This window comes from Papaver somniferum, unplaced genomic scaffold, assembly GCF_003573695.1.
Source record: "Papaver somniferum cultivar HN1 unplaced genomic scaffold, ASM357369v1 unplaced-scaffold_12, whole genome shotgun sequence".
In the NCBI taxonomy this organism is placed as follows: domain Eukaryota; kingdom Viridiplantae; phylum Streptophyta; class Magnoliopsida; order Ranunculales; family Papaveraceae; genus Papaver; species Papaver somniferum.
The window spans coordinates 189745-209212 of NW_020621047.1; the positions used below are offsets into that span (position 1 = coordinate 189745).

At 40.2% G+C, this 19468-nt stretch overlaps 1 protein-coding gene and 1 pseudogene across 1 annotated transcript; one reads left to right on the forward strand and one right to left on the reverse strand.

Annotated features, from left to right (window-relative positions):
- The first annotated feature begins 262 nt into the window (after window positions 1-262).
- Window positions 263-3608, forward strand: LOC113330907 (annotated as a pseudogene).
- Window positions 3609-5154: 1546 nt separating this feature from the next.
- LOC113330908 (oligopeptide transporter 4-like) lies at window positions 5155-13249 on the reverse strand. Its single transcript, XM_026577702.1, has 7 exons — window positions 12749-13249; window positions 12523-12620; window positions 12131-12277; window positions 6623-7055; window positions 6285-6533; window positions 5937-6119; window positions 5155-5763 (listed from the first exon to the last, which is right to left on the reverse strand). Exons 1-7 carry the CDS (start codon window positions 13247-13249, stop codon window positions 5155-5157), a joined length of 2220 nt encoding a protein of 739 aa, XP_026433487.1.
- Between the last annotated feature and the right edge of the window lie 6219 nt (window positions 13250-19468).

Sequence of the window (19468 nt, forward strand, 5' to 3'; positions counted from 1 at the left end):
TTTTCTTCATTAGTATCGTACGTCATGGTGTTGCAAGTTGTCCTGCCGATTCTCTTAATTTTTTATACACCTTCCTCGTCTTGGCCGTCTGGAATGTGTCGTTAATGGAACTTCTTTTATGAACCAACGTGGTGCTAGATTCCTTCTTTTGAATCTTATAATAAATCCATTAAAAATTGCGATAAACATAATACAGTATATAGAGGTGTAGCTAGCCAGTAAATTGGTGTATACCAGGAAAACAAAACCTCTATCTCTAGCCATGGGAACAGTGGAAACCGAGGAACAGTTACCAGAAAAAGTTTATGCCGAAAATTTAAAAGAAGAGATAAATGAAGAAGAGGAATCACCAATCGAAGAAGTTAGACTGACAGTAACAAATACAGATGATCACACGCTACCAGTATGGACATTTCGAATGTGGTTTTTAGGCCTACTATCATGTGGTTTGTTATCATTTCTAAACCAATTCTTTGCTTATAGAACTGAACCATTAGTAATAACCCAAATCACAGTTCAAGTTGCTGTACTCCCAATAGGTCATTTCATGGCTAAGTTTTTACCAAAGAGTAAATTTTATTTGCCAATACGGGGTTTTGCGTCGAAGAAGTTCTCTCTGAATCCGGGTCCGTTTAATATGAAAGAACATGTATTGATTTTAATATTTGCTAATGCTGGGAGTGCTTTTGGAGCTGGTTCAGCTTATGCTGTTTATATTGTTTCCATTATTAAAGCGTTTTACGGCCGAGATATCTCATTTCTTGCTGGTTGGTTACTTATTATCACTACTCAGGTTTGATTACTTTCTTCAATTTTTCTTCTTTTACTTTCTTCTGTTGTGTTTTCTGGAATTGATGTTTACTATGTTTCTCATGGCTCTTTCCAGTGTATATTTTGTATTGCCGTCTTCGGTTTGGCATAAACTAGTCTGTCTTTAGCTGGGAGGGGTATGAGACAGCTTTGGCTCATTTTATTAGATCTGCTCACCCAAATGTTGTCTCGAATTGTACAGGTTTTGGGGTATGGTTGGGCTGGACTTCTAAGGAAATATGTGGTGGAACCTGCTCATATGTGGTGGCCGAGTACCCTCGTTCAAGTCTCTCTCTTCAGGTATTATGGGTACTGATCCTACAAAAAGATGGACGCGAATGAAAAAAAATCTGACCGTATTCGAAATGGGAATTTTTGCAGGGCATTGCATGAGAAGGACACTAACAAAATGTCAAGAGCCAAATTCTTCTTAATTGCATTTGTTTGCAGCTTTGCATGGTACGTAGTTCCAGGTAATCTATTTCCGACTCTGACAGGTATCTCATCGGTCTCCTGGGCGTTTTCAAAATCAGTTACGGCGCAACAAATTGGCTCTGGCATGAAAGGACTAGGTGTAGGAGCATTCACACTTGATTGGTCTGCTGTAGCTTCATTCTTGTTTAGTCCACTGATATCTCCGTTCTTTGCCATCGTAAACGTTTTATTCGGTTATGTATTATTCATGTATGTAGCAATCCCAATAGCCTACTGGGGTTTTGATCTGTATCATGCAAAGACATTCCCAATATTCTCCGCTGACTTGTTTCGGTCTAATGGAGAATCTTATAACATAACTTCCATTGTCAACCATGAGTTCCAAATAGATTATCCAAGTTATGATGCCCAAGGTCGCATTAACTTGAGTTCGTTTTTCGCACTTTCATACGGTTTCGGTTTTGCTACCATTGCTTCTACCCTCACTCATGTTTGGTTTTTCTAAGGAAGGTAAATTTCATCTATAAGTTCTTATTCTTCCTATCAAGTATTATCTAATACCAGTTTGCTTCTCTGGTTGCCATCCTGATTAAGTTGGTTTTCTTTGGATAAACAGGGAGATATATGAACGCTTTCGTGCATCATACAAAGGAAAAGAGGATATTCACACTAGATTAATGAACAAGTATCCGAAAATACCAGATTGGTGGTTTTACGCCATGCTTGCTGTCACAATCGTCATCTCGCTTATCTTGTGCACCGTTCTCAATGATCAAGTGCAGTTGCCATATTGGGGTCTAATCTTCGCTTGTGGACTCGCGTTCATATTCACTCTCCCCGTTAGTATCATAACTGCAACAACAAATCAGGTAACATACTTCCGAATTCCGAATATTGTCAGATGTGTGCAAAAGGTGAAGTTATTAATAGATTTGTGCTTCTGTTCAGACACCAGGACTAAACATAATAACAGAATACATAATGGGTCTTATCTTACCGGGATATCCAATTGCCAACGTCTGCTTCAAAACATATGGGTATATGAGTATGTCCCAAGCTGTTTCCTTCCTCAGTGATTTTAAGTTAGGCCATTACATGAAGATCCCACCAAGATCAATGTTCTTGGTTCAGGTACTGCATCTTTCTACTCGTAACATAATTTCATTAGTGTCGATTTGTTTCTTTCGTCTAAATAGGGTATTAATTGACATGTTCTTCCAACCAGTTGATAGGAACCATTATAGCCGGATCAGTCAACATTGGAGTTGCATGGTGGTTATTAACCACAACAAAGGACATATGCCACCCAGAACGTCTTCCAGCTAACAGTCCATGGACATGTCCCAGTGATCGAGTGTTCTTTGACGCATCCGTCATTTGGGGTCTGGTCGGACCAAAGCGTATATTTGGACCACTAGGAAACTATCCAGCACTTAACTGGTTCTTCCTAGGCGGTGCAGTCGGACCAATATTGGTTTGGTTACTTCACAAATCATTTCCTAACCAGAATAATAAAACCTTTTTGATCCCGTATTGCCATTGGGTTTAAGGTATGTTCGGACGGGGTTTTAATCCGCCATGGTGGTGAGCATGCCACCTAGAACGACCGTGAGTGCTGCGGCCATCATAACCCGCCGACGTGGCCTGACGGCCTCAGCGTCCTTGGTGGGGCCAAGGAGAACACTCTTCGGCTCAACCTGTCTCGACGCCGATTGATTATTTCGGATTTCCCATCTCGTTACTCCGCATATCATGAGGTCCGTCTATTATCAGCAATAATCCGTCTCGTTTTTCAGACCGATTGCAACTGTTAGGTCTATTCCACTTCCCCGATGACGCCCCTACCAAATACATCCCCCTAACTGATGATGTCCAATCCGGAATAGCGGGCTCGGGCATGGCCAGCGGGCGGCTGTTCGATGGGACCGGTCATCATCAGTTGTCGGCTAGTCGTTTTCATTATCGGGGACAAGCTGATCCGCCAACACGGGATTGAGTGCCCTTGTTGCGAAATCATTTCCTAACCAGTCTTGGATTGCATTGATTAATCTTCCAGTTCTATTAGGCGCAACAGCTTATATGCCACCGGCAAGAGCAGTGAACTATAATTCATGGATCATAGTTGGAACCATATTCAACTATTTTGTGTTTAGGTATAGGAAAAATGGTGGACAAGGTACAATTACGTTCTTTCAGCTGCACTTGATGCTGGAGTTGCATTCATGGGTGTTTTGCTATATTTCGCGCTGACTTTGGAAAATCAAAGCCTCGATTGGTGGGGAACGTGTGGTGAGCATTGCCCGTTAGTCGATTGTCCGACTGCTCCTGATGTGATTGGTGGCCCTCAGAGTCCTGTTTTTTAATCACTCATAAACAAACACTTATATTGAAACAAGGCATCACAGACCCTGGAAAACTAATGTAACGCAATAAATATTTTTTTGCACCTGAAGTACTGGGAAAATATGGCATTAGACGAGTAAGATTCCACGTTCACTTGGATTATACATGTTTAGAGTTGGGGACGTCATAAGAACGTGTAATGAATGACTCTCTTCAGCCGAATTGCGTGTTTTCGAACTAACTAGGCATCCTAAAATCATGTTTTCCTTCCCTCTTTGACAACCCATGCATTTACTCTCTTTATAACCACTATATATAATTCCGGAAAAATACATTAACGAATAAGGGAAAACAAATAAAAAATTTATTCTTAGTAAATCTCCCTTAAATGGCACCAAAATTAGCAGCTTTCCTCATCTTCATCATTTTCCTTTTAGCTATATCAGATACTGCCTCAAGCAGCATAAAATGCAGCCTTACCAATCCGAGGTACAGCTGCTATGAAGCACCAGCACCAGCTGTATCTACCAGTCCACCATCAGTACCTGTTTCAGTGTTTCAGCACCAGCAGTACTCATAAATCCATAAAACGTAACGAACTTTTAAATAAATAAATGGTCTAATGCCATAAAATGGTTTCTCTCTTCTATCTTATCTTTTAAATAATTTAATAAACCAGCTGTTAACTTTACAAAAATAAAATAGATAGTTATTATTAGATGGGGAGATTAGTATCTGAGCATGAAGGTTTGGATAAATGACTGGGGTGGAAATACCTGTGTGAATGAACAAAATTGGGTTAAAATTTGAAGTAGGCATAATTGAGCAGCAAGATTTTGTTGAGTTTCAACAACTCGATTTAAAACTGGTAAAAGTTAAAACTAACATCAGCTAGCATCTTCTTAAGAGTTTTGACGCATAGTTGCCAAGAATATCCTGCCATACAGAAACAGAATAATAATACAAGGACAAGGGGTATACTACATATAGACTACTTAACTTCGTTCAAACTCATTAAGTGTACTCTATCGATTTGCTTTGTAATGGCTGAGGAGGAATTTCTTCAAGAACTTGTCTTTCTCGTGGAGGTAAAGAATATCTTTGGAGGCATCGTAGATTCGTTCCATTCCACGAATTGTCTGTGTTGTTTAGCTTGTCTATTCTTTTGGTGATAGAAGGGTTGCTTTTGAGCAGGGAGCTTTCTATAATGCAAACAATTTATTTGTTAGAAAATTCTTGTCTCTCTAAAGCAAAATCCTTTTTGATCGTACATACTTTTTCCCTAGTCTTATTCCTCTGTAGATTTTCTATATCACAATTATCACTTAGTTTTCAAATTGCATGCATGACAAATTCCATAAATTTAAAAGAAACAAAAAAGTAACACAAAGTATGAAAACAAACGTTGATGTCATAAAATACTATATCCAAATAAGCAAGAACCAAGTCTGTACTGAGTAATAGCAAATCCATAAATATCTTAAAAGAAGAAAAAATAAACGCCAAATATAAATAGTAGTTCTTGGACCACTCGGGTAGTGCAAGAAGAGCACATTGATCCAAGTGTCAGAAAACAGGACAGCCTTTAACAACGACACCTTTAGCTGTCGGACAAGTAGCCAAGTCGCAGTACTCACCACCTGTGCCCCACCAGTTCAGAGGCGTACCGCTGAGCGCAAAGTATATGAGTACTGACATAATAGCCACTCCAGCATCTAAGGCAGCAGAAAGAACATAGTTGTACCTTTGCCACCAATTTTTGCGGTAGCGGAAAACGAAATAGTTGAAGATGACTCCGATCAGTATCCATGAGGTGTAGTTTATAGCTGAAGCAGGTGGCATCATTGCGGTCGCTTGCAGAATGACTGGAATGTTAATCAATGTAATCCAGGTTTGTTTTTTGAATTTCTTATGCATTCCCCAAACCAAAACTGGAGCTAGAAGACCCCCGAGAAAAAACCAGTTTAGAGCTATATAGTTTCCGTCAACCCCAAAGATACGCTTTGGTCCGGCCAGACCCCAGATTACAGACGCGTCAAAGAAAACTCGGTCAGTTGGGCACGTCCAAGGGCTATTAGCTGGAAGGAGATCATCCTGACATATATTCGGAATCGAGGTCAGCATGTACCATGCTGTCCCTGTGTTGATTACTCCAGCTATGATGGTTCCGATGAGCTGATAGATAGAGAACCGGTTAGAAAATGTATAATGAGCTGATAAAATTATGAAGATCTTTTTCGATTCATACTGTATGATATACACAATTGTTTTGTCATCTGTAAGCTGCAACTGTAGTCCTGATGTTGAACAATGGGAAAAAGAAAAAAAAAAAGCGTGATATATAGTACCTGAACTAAGAACATTGATCTCGGCGGGATCTTCATGTAGTGCCCTAGCTTGAAATCCTGGAGGAAGGCGATGGCTTGGGTCATGCTTATATACCCATATGTTTTGAAGCATACGTTTGCAATTGGCATTCCAGGTCGGATAAGTCCCATAAAGTATTCCGTGATGATGTTTAGTCCTGGTGTCTATAACAAAAACCAATATGTAAAGAATATCAGTCGGGGATTGCATGTGCAACATTATGCTTGAGCATCTTAAAATAACAAACCCCGGTTGATATGATGAATATATCTTCCAATGCAGTTTGTCACATTACGATTTATAATACAACTGATTAACTGATAGCTTACCTGATTCGTAGTAGCAGTGATGATGCTGATAGGAAGAGTGAAGACCAAAGATATTGCGCAAGCCAAGATAAGTGCCCACCATGGCATCTGAATCTCAGCTTTTGCGAAACCGCAAAGCAGAAGAGAAACTACAAATGACACCCCAAGCAAGAGGTAAAACCACCAGTTGGGTATGTCCTTGTACTCCTTCATCAATCGTGTATGGATATCCTCCTTTTCCGTACGTGAAGCTCTAAATTTTGCCCATACCTCCCTGTGCAGTTACAACAACAATAAACCTTATTAAATGTCCAGGAGATAAGTAACAGTAAACGGGAAACTCCATGAAAATCGTAGACTTGCCATCCATGAAACAGGAAAACATGTGCCAGGGTGGCTGCGATGGTGGCAAAACCAATTCCGTAGCTGACAGCGAAAAGCGTACTCATATTTATCCGACCTTGTTGTGCGTACTGCAATGCATCTATCTCAAACTTGTCGTTTACAATAGCTGATACATTATATCTATGCCCTTGCGAAGTGAACAAGTGTGATGAATATATTGGGAATGTCTTAGCATTGTACAAGTTCAATCCCCAGTAACTAATGGGGGTTATGACGTACAAGATCAAGGCATAACCTATCGCAACATTGACTGTAGCGAAAAAAGGGCTAATAAGGGGGCTATACAGATATGATGCTACTGTAGTCCAGTCGAAGGTAAATGATCCAATCCCTAATCCATTCAAGCCTGAACCGATTTGATGAGCCGTGACTGATTTAGGGAATGCCATGTTAAAAACATAATTTGTGAAAACCCAATAGTAAGGCCCAAATAATCATCTACTCTAAGTAAAGCCCAAATACTAGAATCTTCTAGGCCTTCTTTACATCAAGTATTATCTAGAGAATTCTTTTCTCTAGAATTTTCTTATAATATCTAATTTGAAGAAGAGTCTAGATAGAACTATCTAGAAAAGTAAGGAGTTGGTCATGAAGCCTATAAATAGGCATAGGATGGATTCATTTGGGATCATCCAACAACAATCCACAACTCAAGTGAGTGAGTAAGTAGTAAGAGTGAGAGCTAGAGTTTAGAGTAAGAGCCAAAGTGCCTCTTTGTAAACAACTAGTGTAAGCCAAAGTTGCTACACAAGCCTCTTGTAATATTTTCATTTTCATATTAATATAAGCCTCACCTTTCAATTAACCAACCTCTCTTCCTAAATACATTTCCATAAACCCATCACATTTCCGCATTGCGCCAACAAATTTGGTATCAGAGCAAACCTAACCCAGTAATCCTAAAACTCTACTCATGGCAATTAACCAAAATATTCAAGGTTTCAACTATGCCCAAAGTCTAATTCCAATTTTTGATGGTGAGAGTTACGATTATTGGAGTCTACAAATGAAGACACTATTCATTTCACAAGACCTATGGGATTTTATAGAAGAAGGTTATAAAGTACCAGAGTCAGCAGAAACTCTGTCGTCATGGACGGACGCAGAGAAAAAAGAGTATAAGGAAAATAAGAAGAAAGATGCTAAAGCATTACTGTTTCTACAACAGGGCGTAAGCAAAGCTATTTTTCCTCGAATTTCGGTGGCAAAAACTTCACAGGAGGCCTGGAATATTCTCAAAGTAGCATTCCAAGGATCAGAAAAGGTAATCTCCATTAAACTACAAAATTTATGGCGAGATTTTGATAATTTACTTATGAAAGAAAATGAAACTATCCAGAACTTCTTCTCAAGAGTTACTGGCATAGTAAATCAAATCAGTAGTTATGGAGATACCATTGAAAATAAAAGAGTGGTAGAAAAGATATTAAGAAGCTTACCATTCAAATTTGATCATATCGTCGCTGCCATTGAAGAATCAAAAAATTTATCGACTCTCTCGGTACATGAATTAATGGGTTCACTCGAGGCGCACGAGAAAAGAATAAATAGGTTCGCGGAGCAACCATTGGAGCAGGCATTTCAATCAAAAATAAATTTCAGTGAGAAGAAAAATACAGAAGCCAAAAAAGAAAGCTCTAGAGGGGGATCATCATCCAACTCGCAGTATGAGAAAGGGTCGACGTCAAATCAAAGACCCAGAAATTTCTACCGCGGACGTGGAAAAGGAAAAGGAGGTTATAGAAACAACAATCAAAGGTACGGAAAAAATAACTCCTCAAATCTCCGATGCAATGTTTGCAAAATTTTGGACATGCAACTGAAGATTGCAAGTATAAGTGCACCAAGTGTGATAAATTAAATCACATGGAGAAAGATTGTTGGCTTAATGAAGCAAACTATTCCGAGAAAAACAATTCTCAGAATCAAGTATTCTATTCCTGCCTCACCTCGCAACAAGAATCGCAAGGTATATGGTACGTCGACAGCGGATGCAGCAGCCATATGACAGGAAACAAAGAATATTTCGTAAAATTGGAGGAACAAGAGATTCCGCCAGTCAAACTTGGAGATGGAAAGTTCCAGAATGTTGAAGGAAGAGGAGTCATATCCGTACGTACAAGGTCAGGTAAAACTCGATACATATCTGATGTTCTTTATGTTCCTGGCCTAGCTCAAAATTTATTAAGTGTTGGACAACTTATAAGAAAAGGGTACTCACTACATTTCGAAGACGGAGAATGCACAATTTACGATAAAATTAATAATCAATTGGTGGCAAAAGTAAAAATGTCAGGAAATTTTGTCTTTCCCCTATCTATGCCATCAATTGAAAATTGTGCAATGAGTACCAACCATATTGACGAAGGAAAGCTATGGCATTTGAGATACGGGCATCTCAACTACAGATCCTTAAAGGTTCTAAAATCAAAAGGCATGGTAATTGGTCTTCCCAATATCGACGGTGGAGATAAAGTATGTGAAGGTTGTATTCTAGGGAAGTTTCATAGACTTCCATTTACGAAGACATCGTGGAGAGCAAGAAGGCCCCTCGAATTGGTGCACGCTGATATATGCGGTCCGACAAGAACAACTTCACTCAACAACAAAAGATATTTTCTCTTATTCGTGGACGATTATACCAGGATGATGTGGGTGTACATTCTTGAGCAAAAATCCGAGGCATTCACTAAATTCCTAAAATTCAAGGCGCTGGCAGAGAAGCAAAGTGGCCATCAATTGAAAGTTTTCCGTACAGACCGTGGTGGAGAATTTACTTCAAAAGAGTTTATCAACTACTGCAAAGAAAATGGAATTAAAAAGGAGCTCACCGTCCGATACACTCCACAACAAAACGGCGTCGCGGAAAGGAAAAATCGTACGATCGTGGAAATGGCTCGCAGTATGCTAAAAGCAAGGAAGCTACCCAACACCTACTGGGCGGAAGCAGTCAACACAGCAGTGTACATCCTTAATCGCTCGCCAACAAAATCGGTTCACAATAAAACTCCATACGAGGGATGGCATAAGAAAAAGCCCGAGGTAACTTCTTTCAGAATTTTTGGTTGTGTAGCATACTCACATATTCCATCCCAACATAGAGAAAAGTTCGATGAAAAAGGAGAAAAGCTTATATTCATCGGATATAGCGAGGAGTCTAAAGCCTATAGACTTCTAAATCCAGATACAAAGGAACTGGTAATATCAAGAGATGTTATCTTTGATGAATTCAAAGCTTGGGATTGGAATGATGAACCAGATAACCACGAGTCTCCACTACTCATCGAAGAAGAGCCATATCTGTCACACCAAGAAGAAAACACTCCACCAGCAAGCCCGAGATCTCCTAGTCCAACACAACAAAGTCCAAGCTCATCTGACTCAAGTGCCCCACCTAGAAAGGTGCGTTCCCTAAGAGATATTTATAATGTATCTAATTGTGCTTTTATAGCACTAGAACCTCAAAAATATGAGGAAGCGGCAAAACAAGAAAAATGGAGAAACGCCATGGACGAAGAAATGCGAGTAATTGAGAAAAATAAGACATGGGAGCTCGTCAATCAGCCAGTTGATAAAGAAATAATTGGTCTGAAATGGGTCTACAAGACAAAATATAATGAAGATGGGTCAATTCAAAAGCACAAAGCAAGGCTAGTTGCAAAAGGATATTCCCAGCAACCAGGAATTGACTACAACGAGACATTCGCCCCAGTCGCTCGCATGGAAACAATCCGGATGGTGTTAGCTTTGGCAGCTCAACTCAAAATGAAAGTCTACCAATTGGACGTAAAGTCGGCGTTCCTAATCGGAGAACTTGAAGAACAGGTGTACGTTGAACAACCTCAAGGATATATCCGAAAAGGAAAAGAAAAAATGGTATATCGTCTCCGCAAAGCACTATACGGTCTTAAGCAAGCACCGCGTACATGGAACAGCAAAATCGACAAGTATTTCCGAGATAATGGATTTGAGAAAAGTCCAAGTGAGCCATCACTCTACATCAGAAAACAAGGTACGGACTTCCTAATTGTCTGTCTCTATGTTGATGATTTAATTTACGCCAGCACAAAACAAGACATGGAAGAAAAATTTAAGAAGGAGATGATGAAAGAATATGAGATGACAGACTTAGGACTTATGCGATATTTTCTTGGGATTCAAGTAAAACAGTCTCCGGAAGAAATATTCATTTCCCAAGAAAAATATGCGGAAGACTTACTGAAAAGGTTCAACATGATGGATTGCAAACCAATTGCAACTCCAATGGGTACCAATGAGAAATTGGTAAAAAATGATGGAGCGACAAAAGTTGATCCAACCTTATTCAGAAGTCTAGTTGGCTCACTGATATACTTAACAAATACAAGGCCAGACATAGTCAATGCAACCAGCATTGTTTCTCGGTATATGAGCGAGCCAAGCAAATTACACTATGCCGCTGCGAAGAGAATTCTTCGATATATCAAGGGAACAAAGAATTTTGGCATCAAGTATACAAGAGAAAAAGACAATGATTTAATTGGCTTCACAGATAGCGATTGGGCAGGTTCTATTGAAGATCGAAAGAGCACATCAGGCTATGTTTTCTGTATGGGAACAAAAGTTATCTCTTGGAGTTCTAAAAAGCAAAGTACGGTGGCACTATCATCAGCCGAAGCAGAGTACATAGCATCAACAAGTGCAGCATGTGAAGCAGTATGGTTGAGAAGAATAATGACCGACCTACAACAAAGGCAAAAGCAGCCGACGACTATCTACTGTGACAATATGTCTACAATTGCAATGACAAAAAATCCAGTCTTTCACGGACGGACGAAGCACATAGAGCTACGACATCACTTTATCAGAGAGCTGGTCTAAAACAAAGAAATTGAGCTCCAATTTTGTCCAACACAAGAGCAAAATGCCGACATCTTCACAAAAGCAGTCACAGTGGACAAATTCAATCATTTTAGAGAAAAACTTAACATCACAAATTAAGAGGGGGTGTTAAAAACATAATTTGTGAAAACCCAATAGTAAGGCCCAAATAATCATCTACTCTAAGTAAAGCCCAAATACTAGAATCTTCTAGGCCTTCTTTACATCAAGTATTATCTAGAGAATTCTTTTCTCTAGAATTTTCTTATAATATCTAATTTGAAGAAGAGTCTAGATAGAACTATCTAGAAAAGTAAGGAGTTGGTCATGAAGCCTATAAATAGGCATAGGATGGATTCATTTGGGATCATCCAACAACAATCCACAACTCAAGTGAGTGAGTAAGTAGTAAGAGTGAGAGCTAGAGTTTAGAGTAAGAGCCAAAGTGCCTCTTTGTAAACAACTAGTGTAAGCCAAAGTTGCTACACAAGCCTCTTGTAATATTTTCATTTTCATATTAATATAAGCCTCACCTTTCAATTAACCAACCTCTCTTCCTAAATTCATTTCCATAAACCCATCACATTTCCGCATTGCGCCAACATGCCAAGCAGAGGACAGAGATCGTCGTCAATGTTGGGAAAAGATAACCTGGTACTAAAGCCCAAACAAAACTGGCAATACATGCAATCATAAAGAACTTTCCCTTTGACATCCATTGTTTGTCATGATCCTTCTCATGCAGTGCCCTGCATATTTGCAGCCAACAAAAAAAGACTGTTAATACACTTTATAACATGCAAATTAATGCTGCATTGTTATCTAATTGACAGACCAAAGTTTTCATGTCAGGCAAGAAAAAAGTCCAACCAATGCAATTTGGTTTCCCCTAATAATAATATATATAGTAATCCTAGGACCACTTCACGATTTTCAAAGTCGAATTTGTAGCTGGTTTTTACTCCCTAATGAGTCAATGAGATGAACACGTTACCTGAAAAGAGAGACTTGTGGCATGCTTGCCGGCCACCACATCTGTGAAGGTTCCACAACATATTTTCTCATAACACCAGCCCATCCATATCCAAGAACCTATTATATATATATATATATATATATATATATATACATACATTTTGTATCAGTCCCTTTCTGATAATGGTAAAGTCACAGAAAACAGAGTGAATATAAAAGAGTCAGGAAGGATTAGAAAAAAGAACCTGAGTGGTGATAACAAGAAGCAGACTTGTGATGAAGGATATTTTTCTCTTATAAAAAGCTTTAACAATACTAACAATATTGATCGCGTAAGCCGGTCCATTGCCGAAAGCACTACCAGCATTCGCAAACATAGAGATCAAAACATGTTCCTTCATATTGAATGGACCTGGATTAAGTGAGCATTCTCCTAAACCAGGTACATTAAACTTAGTTGTTGGTAATGCATATGCCATGAACTTTCCAATAGGTAAACTTGCAATCTGAATGGTAATTTGAGTTATAATCAATGGTGCCGTCCGATACGAAAAGAAGGTGTTGATGAATGATAGAGCAGCACATGATATTAAACCTAGTACCCACATTCTGAATGTCCATATTGGTAGTGTTGGATCATCAATAGTTGATACTGTTAATCTAACTTCTTCGATTGGTGATATCTCTTCTTCTTCAACCTTGGTAATCTTGGGTTGCTCCTGTTCAATCTCTAGAACTGTCGCCATTAGAGAGAGCAAGGTTTGTTTCCTTTTCTGTTTAGGGTTTATGTGTTTGATAAGAATCAGGTTTAGCTCCTTATTTGGTGGAGAAATTTTAACAGGATTTGGATTCCTAATTATTTGGAGATTCAACTTATGTTTCGTTAATCTGAAAGATTCGTTGCTTTTAATTAGGATTCTGTTTTTAGAATTGTTGTGAAAAAGAGCCGTGAAAGCTAGTATTTTAGTCGCTGTTGGATGATCTTTTAGACGGTTGGATTATATGTTTCATTTTTTCCAAGATAATACCCTATAATGGGTCTTATCTTACCGGGGTACCCGATGGCGGACGTCTGCTTCAAAACACATACGGGTATATGAGTATGTCCCAATCTGGAGTTGCATGATGGTTATTAACCACTACAAAGGACATGCCATCTAGAACTTCTTCCGGCTAACAGTCCATGGACATGTCCCATTGGCTGAGTTTTTTTTTTTTTTACGCATCTGTCATTTGGGGTCTAGTCGGACTAAGGCGTATATTTGGACCACTCGGAAACTATCCTCAGGCGCTGGACGAATTTTGGTTTGGTTACTCATTTCCAAAAGAATCTTGTACTCAACTTATTAATCTTCTAGTTCTATTAGGCGCCACCCTAGTTAGTAATTCGTTGAATCATTCGCGAATTTACGGTATTGGTCGGGAACGAATGATACGTCCGTCCAACTGAAATCTCAACCCTAATACGCTTGAATATGGAGTCTGCGAATAATTCGCGAAGGTCGGGAACGAATGATACGTCCCTCCAACTGAAATCTCAACCCTAATACGCTTGAATATGGAGTCTCCGGATTCGCGAATTATGCGGATTCGCGAATTGAACGTCTATTTGGTTGAGCTCAGCAATTCTTCTCGAACCCATGACCTCCTGCTTCTTAACCTAGCCTGCATCCATTGAACGGTGAGTTCGTTGGTGCTTATAGTATATTATGTTACAACTGTAAGCATAGCATTACATTTTCTCCCCTAATTAAGTTAAAATTTTACTTTTTACAACTTAATATGTGCCGAATTTTCAGCTCCAAACTCAAATTAGTAAATCGAATTATACACGTACGTGTGTTGTTCCGAACTACTGATGTATTGCGAATCGTTGACCGGCTTCTTGATGGAATTTAGATTTTACGAATCCGTATAATACACATATTTGTAGCTCCATATGTTTGCCAAATTCCGAATTGCTAACTAGCAGCTTATATGCCGCCGGCCAGAGCAGTGAACTATGACTCAAGGATCATAGTCAGAACCATATTCAACTATTTCGTGTTTAGGTAGGGGTGAGCATAAAAACCGGAACCGCGGATTTAACCCGTATCCGTCCTCAAAATTGCGGATTTCACCCAAACCGCAAGACGTATGGGCCGGACACGGGTGGGATTCTCAAATCCGCATGCGGTGCGGATGCGGTTGCGGTTGTCACTTGAAAACCGCGGATTACCGCAACCGTAGAAATAAGCAAAGTTTTCTTACCTGAGTATGAACCTAGGTCCAAAGAGAAAGAAGTGAAGTTCTTTGATCACTTAGTTAACTAAATGAATTTAGGCCCAAAGAGAAAGAAGTAAAGTCCTTAAAACACTAACTGAATTTAGGCCCAACAAATAGAATCAAAACTAAGTTAACTAACTGAATACAATCAAAACTAAGTTAAGACACTAACTGACTTTAGGCCCAACAAGTACAATCAAAACTAGGTCAAATCCGCGGTTAACCCGCAACCCGCCCGTACAATCCGCGGATCCGCAAAGGTTAAATCCGCGGGTGATTGGGCCGGTCACGGTTCAATTTTGCAAATCCACAACTTTGACGATTCGGTTACGGGTGACCCCTAATCCGCAACCGTCCGTCCGTTACACACCCCTATGTTTAGGTATACGAGAAAATGGTGGACAAGGTACAATTATGTTCTTTCAACAGGGCCCACCTCTGCTGAGGGCCTTTTGCTTCCCCAGCCTAACAGTCATAAACTGTATTCTCTTGTGCACTTGAATGACCTGAACGAGGTGCTCAACAGACCAATCCACCAAACTGCCCATCAGTAGTTGTATAAGAATAGACATGTACAAACTTAGACCAAAATATTTATAATACTTTTATTCACAGGTATATTACTAATACAACCTATGGTTGTGTGATTTGAGTTTTCCTTGCATATTCTTATTGACATCAACAAATAGAGTCCTTATTCAATCCTTCTTTTTCTTTGTAATCCTATATAAAATACGCGTAATCGTCCCCATTTAGTGTGAATATTTCTTTAGTGCACCGCTGTCAACAATTTTTAAAAATAAAAATTGTTGATTGTTGATACATGAAAATTATTACCCCTTAGTATAGGTAGAGAGCCCCTGGAAGGGAGCCAAGCGCAACATGAACCACGGGGACTTGGGAGCCAAAGCCCAAGTCCACTAAGAAGTATTCACAAGGAAGAGAGGATAAGAAGGGGATTAACGGGAAAGGAGGACGTTATAGTAGAAAGGAATGGCATTTGTAGTAATTAAGAAAGTTTAGGACATGTGGCATGATGTCATAAAAGGAAGGGATTTTGGAAAAGTCTATAAAATGAGGTACATAGTACAATGGAAAAAAAAGGTTCTCTCTCATTCCATTCCTAGAAAGTGTTGCTATTTGGTGTAGCTAGGACGGTAGGACCAAAATCATATTCACACCTCAACATTTTGCGGCCGCACTCGGAGGCTCGTGCCTAGACCCGGGAAGCACTAGCTCAATTGCGCTAAAAAATCAATCGACCATTCAGCCCGATAACCTCGACCATGTAATAATAGAAGAAGAAAATGAAGATAGCACGGAGGAAGCGTTAGCACAACGCGCGGGTGGACAACAGATAGCACATGAACCCCAGAATAAAAAGGTGGGAGTAACACAAGGAAATGTCACACAGAAAATGACTCAACCATCGCAGCTCTCGCCTTCAACGTTGAAACACATACAGAAGGAGTTGGAAGTACGCGCACAAAGGAAACAAGAGATGAAAAATGGATGGAACATGCTACAATAACAAATCGAGATATCCCCGAAGGAATGACAGCGAGTGAAGGACACAAGGATGACGATCCAATGACAATGTCACAAGAAGTCGTGGCGAAATACCTAGAGTCAAATTACCGCGTTGTGAGGCAAGATAACTACCACGCCATGAGCAGCCCCTACCCAACAAGTATGAGCGAGTATCAATACCCAGAGGATTATACATCATCAAAATTCAGAGCAAACGATGAGTAAGGGAACGCACGAGAATACTTTGGTCGATTTTTGTCAACAATGAATGACATGGCTTCCAATGGAAAGTTATGCTTAAGAGAATTACCTAAATCACTCACAAGAACAACGTTTACTTGGTACGATAACTTAAAAGAAGAAAGCGTGAACTCATGGAAAACCATGTCCGCCATCTTCCTCAGGAAATTTTATTCAGCCAAAAGAAAGATCACATCAATAGACTTGAGAAGATGCAGCCAATGGGTAAGAGAAGAAATAGGGAAATACATACTTCGATTTCGTCATCTCGCACTAGACTTCCACGAAGACATCATTGAAGAAGCCTAGTTGAGATTTGGATACGCGGGATGGCGTCTTCCGTTAAGAGGAGCCTTATCAACTTCAGATTCCAAACGTTTGTCGAGCTGGAAGAAGCGGCAGAGAGGATCTCCGACTGTATTGAAGAAACACATACACACCACTCTTGGAAACACACAATTAACACCGTCTCTGAAGCACCACGTAATGTAAGGCTCGACATTGGCAAAGGACGGAAGGACTCGTTCCAGACCACCGAGGGAAACCCAGGGGGATTTAGAGGAACGAGGCGATACAGCCCTCCAACTCCTCTACCATGCAGCCGGAGGCAGATAATCGAACTCTTGGAACAATGGGTAAGGAACGAGGAAATCAAGCTACCTATGACGGTGCTAGATATCAAGAAGATGGAAAAAAGCGATGTGAAGTACTGACATTATCATCAAAGGTTAGGCCACCCAACAATAGAATGCTTCGACATTATGAGCATTTTTCGACCGCAAACGCGTAGCTGGAGAAATCGAAATAACCGAGCAAGCAAATGGACACGACCCTCTCCCTCGCCATTAAACCAAAATTGGGCGTGGCATGCATAAAGCAAGCATATCAGTGAAGATTCGCGGCCTTCCCATTGTAAACCAAGTAACAAACAACGTTGTCCAGTAAGTAAGGAAAGTTGTATTCCTCTATATTCCCAATGGATGATAATTGATAATAATAAATAGAGGCGTTAAAAAAAAAGAAAGAAAGAGAAAAGGGTTACGGGATGCATAGACACCCGATCAGCTAACGAATTTACAAAAGGTTACTGGATGCATAGACACCCGATCGGCTAACGAATTTACAAAAGGATACGGGATGCATAGACACCCGGTCGGTCGATGAATCTACAAAAGACTACAATATGCATAGACACTCGATCAGATAACGAATTTACAAAAGGATACGGGATGTGTAGACACCCGGATAGATGACGCATCTACAAAAGGCTACGGAATGCATAGACACCCGATCAGCTAACGAATTTATAAAAGGATACGGGATGCATATACACCCGGATAGCTAACGAATTTACAAAAGTCTACTAGATGCATAGACACCCGATCGACCAGTAAAATTACAGAAGTTATGGGATGCCTAAAAGCACCTAAACGAGACAAGGATTGACGAAAGGCTAGGAGGCGTCGGAAATACCCGACCAACCAACAAACCCACCAAGGCAAAGCACGTCACTATCCAAAATAAATAAGGGGATATGCGCGTCTTATGCCCTATCTGAACCCACTAAGGCAAAACATAACGCCGCTTCCTTCCCAAAAATTGGCACGTTGAAATATACGCGTGCTTCATCTAAAAAAATAAGGAAAAAAAAGAAAAAGGGGGATAGGCATGTTTTGACATACGCTCTATCCAAACCCGCTAAGGCAAAAACACGACTCCACCTTCTATCTAAGAAATAGGCTCGTTCAAATACACGTCGTATTCTATCTAAAAAAGAAGGGAGATAGGCGCGTTTTGACATACGCTCCATCTAAACCCACTAAGGCAAAACACGCCACCGCTTTTACATAAAATAAGAATAAGCGCGTCTTACACTCTATCAAAACCCACTAAGGAAAAACATTAAGTCGCTTCCTTCCTAATAATAGGCGCGTTCACACAAGCGCGGAGTATCATCTAAAAAAGAAAGGGGGATAGACGTGTCGTGACAGACGCTCTATCCAAACCCTCTAAGGAAAAACACAAAGTCGCGATCCAAACATAAACCTAGCCTGAATTCTGAAGGACGCTAAATTAGCACATTTTACACAACGGACATAGGATACCCACCACGCATATCAAAGGACTTTATATACAACATAACAAAGCAGAATTAACAGTAACAAATATAGGATTAACCGAAAAGAGCGCAGAATGCAAATTCCAAACTTAAAATAACACAACCTCCCACATAGTTAAAGCATCTGCAAACAACCAAACAGACACATTTTTGAAAGGGAAGAAGGTGCACAAAGTACATAAAAGGAAGGATGAGGAGATGGAAACAAAGTGCATCATGTGGACCGCAAAAGGGACCACTCCTGTCTTTTCTTTTTGAGATCCACGTGCACCTTCTCCTCTGCAACCTCCGCCTGCTGAGCTGCAACGGCCGCCGCCCCCAAACTGGCGGTAGGCTGGTTCAGTGCCACCTTCTTATCAGAAGTTACCTTGGAAAGCGGACTAGCACCTCCTCCGGTTTAGCAATATGTCCCGGGAAGCGCAGTGCGGGTCATTTCGATCTTTCACCTTCGTCAAAAACTCGTCCAACCATTTTACCCGAAACCCGAGATTGACTGCGACACAAATAATAGTCTCCCAACCATGCAACACACTAGTATCAATAAGACCATCCTCCACCCGCGCAAGATGGTCAGCTACCTTGAGGAAATTCTTGTTCATATAACATAACGTCCTCATATCGAGGAGACCCTCCTTCACCATATGACCACTGTCGCGCTCCACAATATCCCTGTATCTGGAAGCAAGAGCAGATTACACCCAAAAGCCATGAAACAACTTATAAATGGAAAGATCGAATCCAGCCTCAGCGGCATCTACCACTTTCGAAAAGCGAAACTGTGCATCCTCAGGAATCGATAACGGGTCAGAAG

Coding starts and splice junctions, on each gene's coding strand:
- LOC113330908 (XM_026577702.1), bottom strand. CDS start 13,249: ATGGCGACAGTTCTAGAGATTGAACAGGAGCAACCCAAGATTACCAAG. Junction 12,621..12,748: donor TTCTTGTTATCACCACTCAG/GTTCTTTTTTCT, acceptor TATATATAATAG/GTTCTTGGATATGGATGGGC. Junction 7,056..12,130: donor TCTGTCCTCTGCTTGGCATG/TTGGCGCAATGC, acceptor TGTTTTTAACAT/GGCATTCCCTAAATCAGTCA.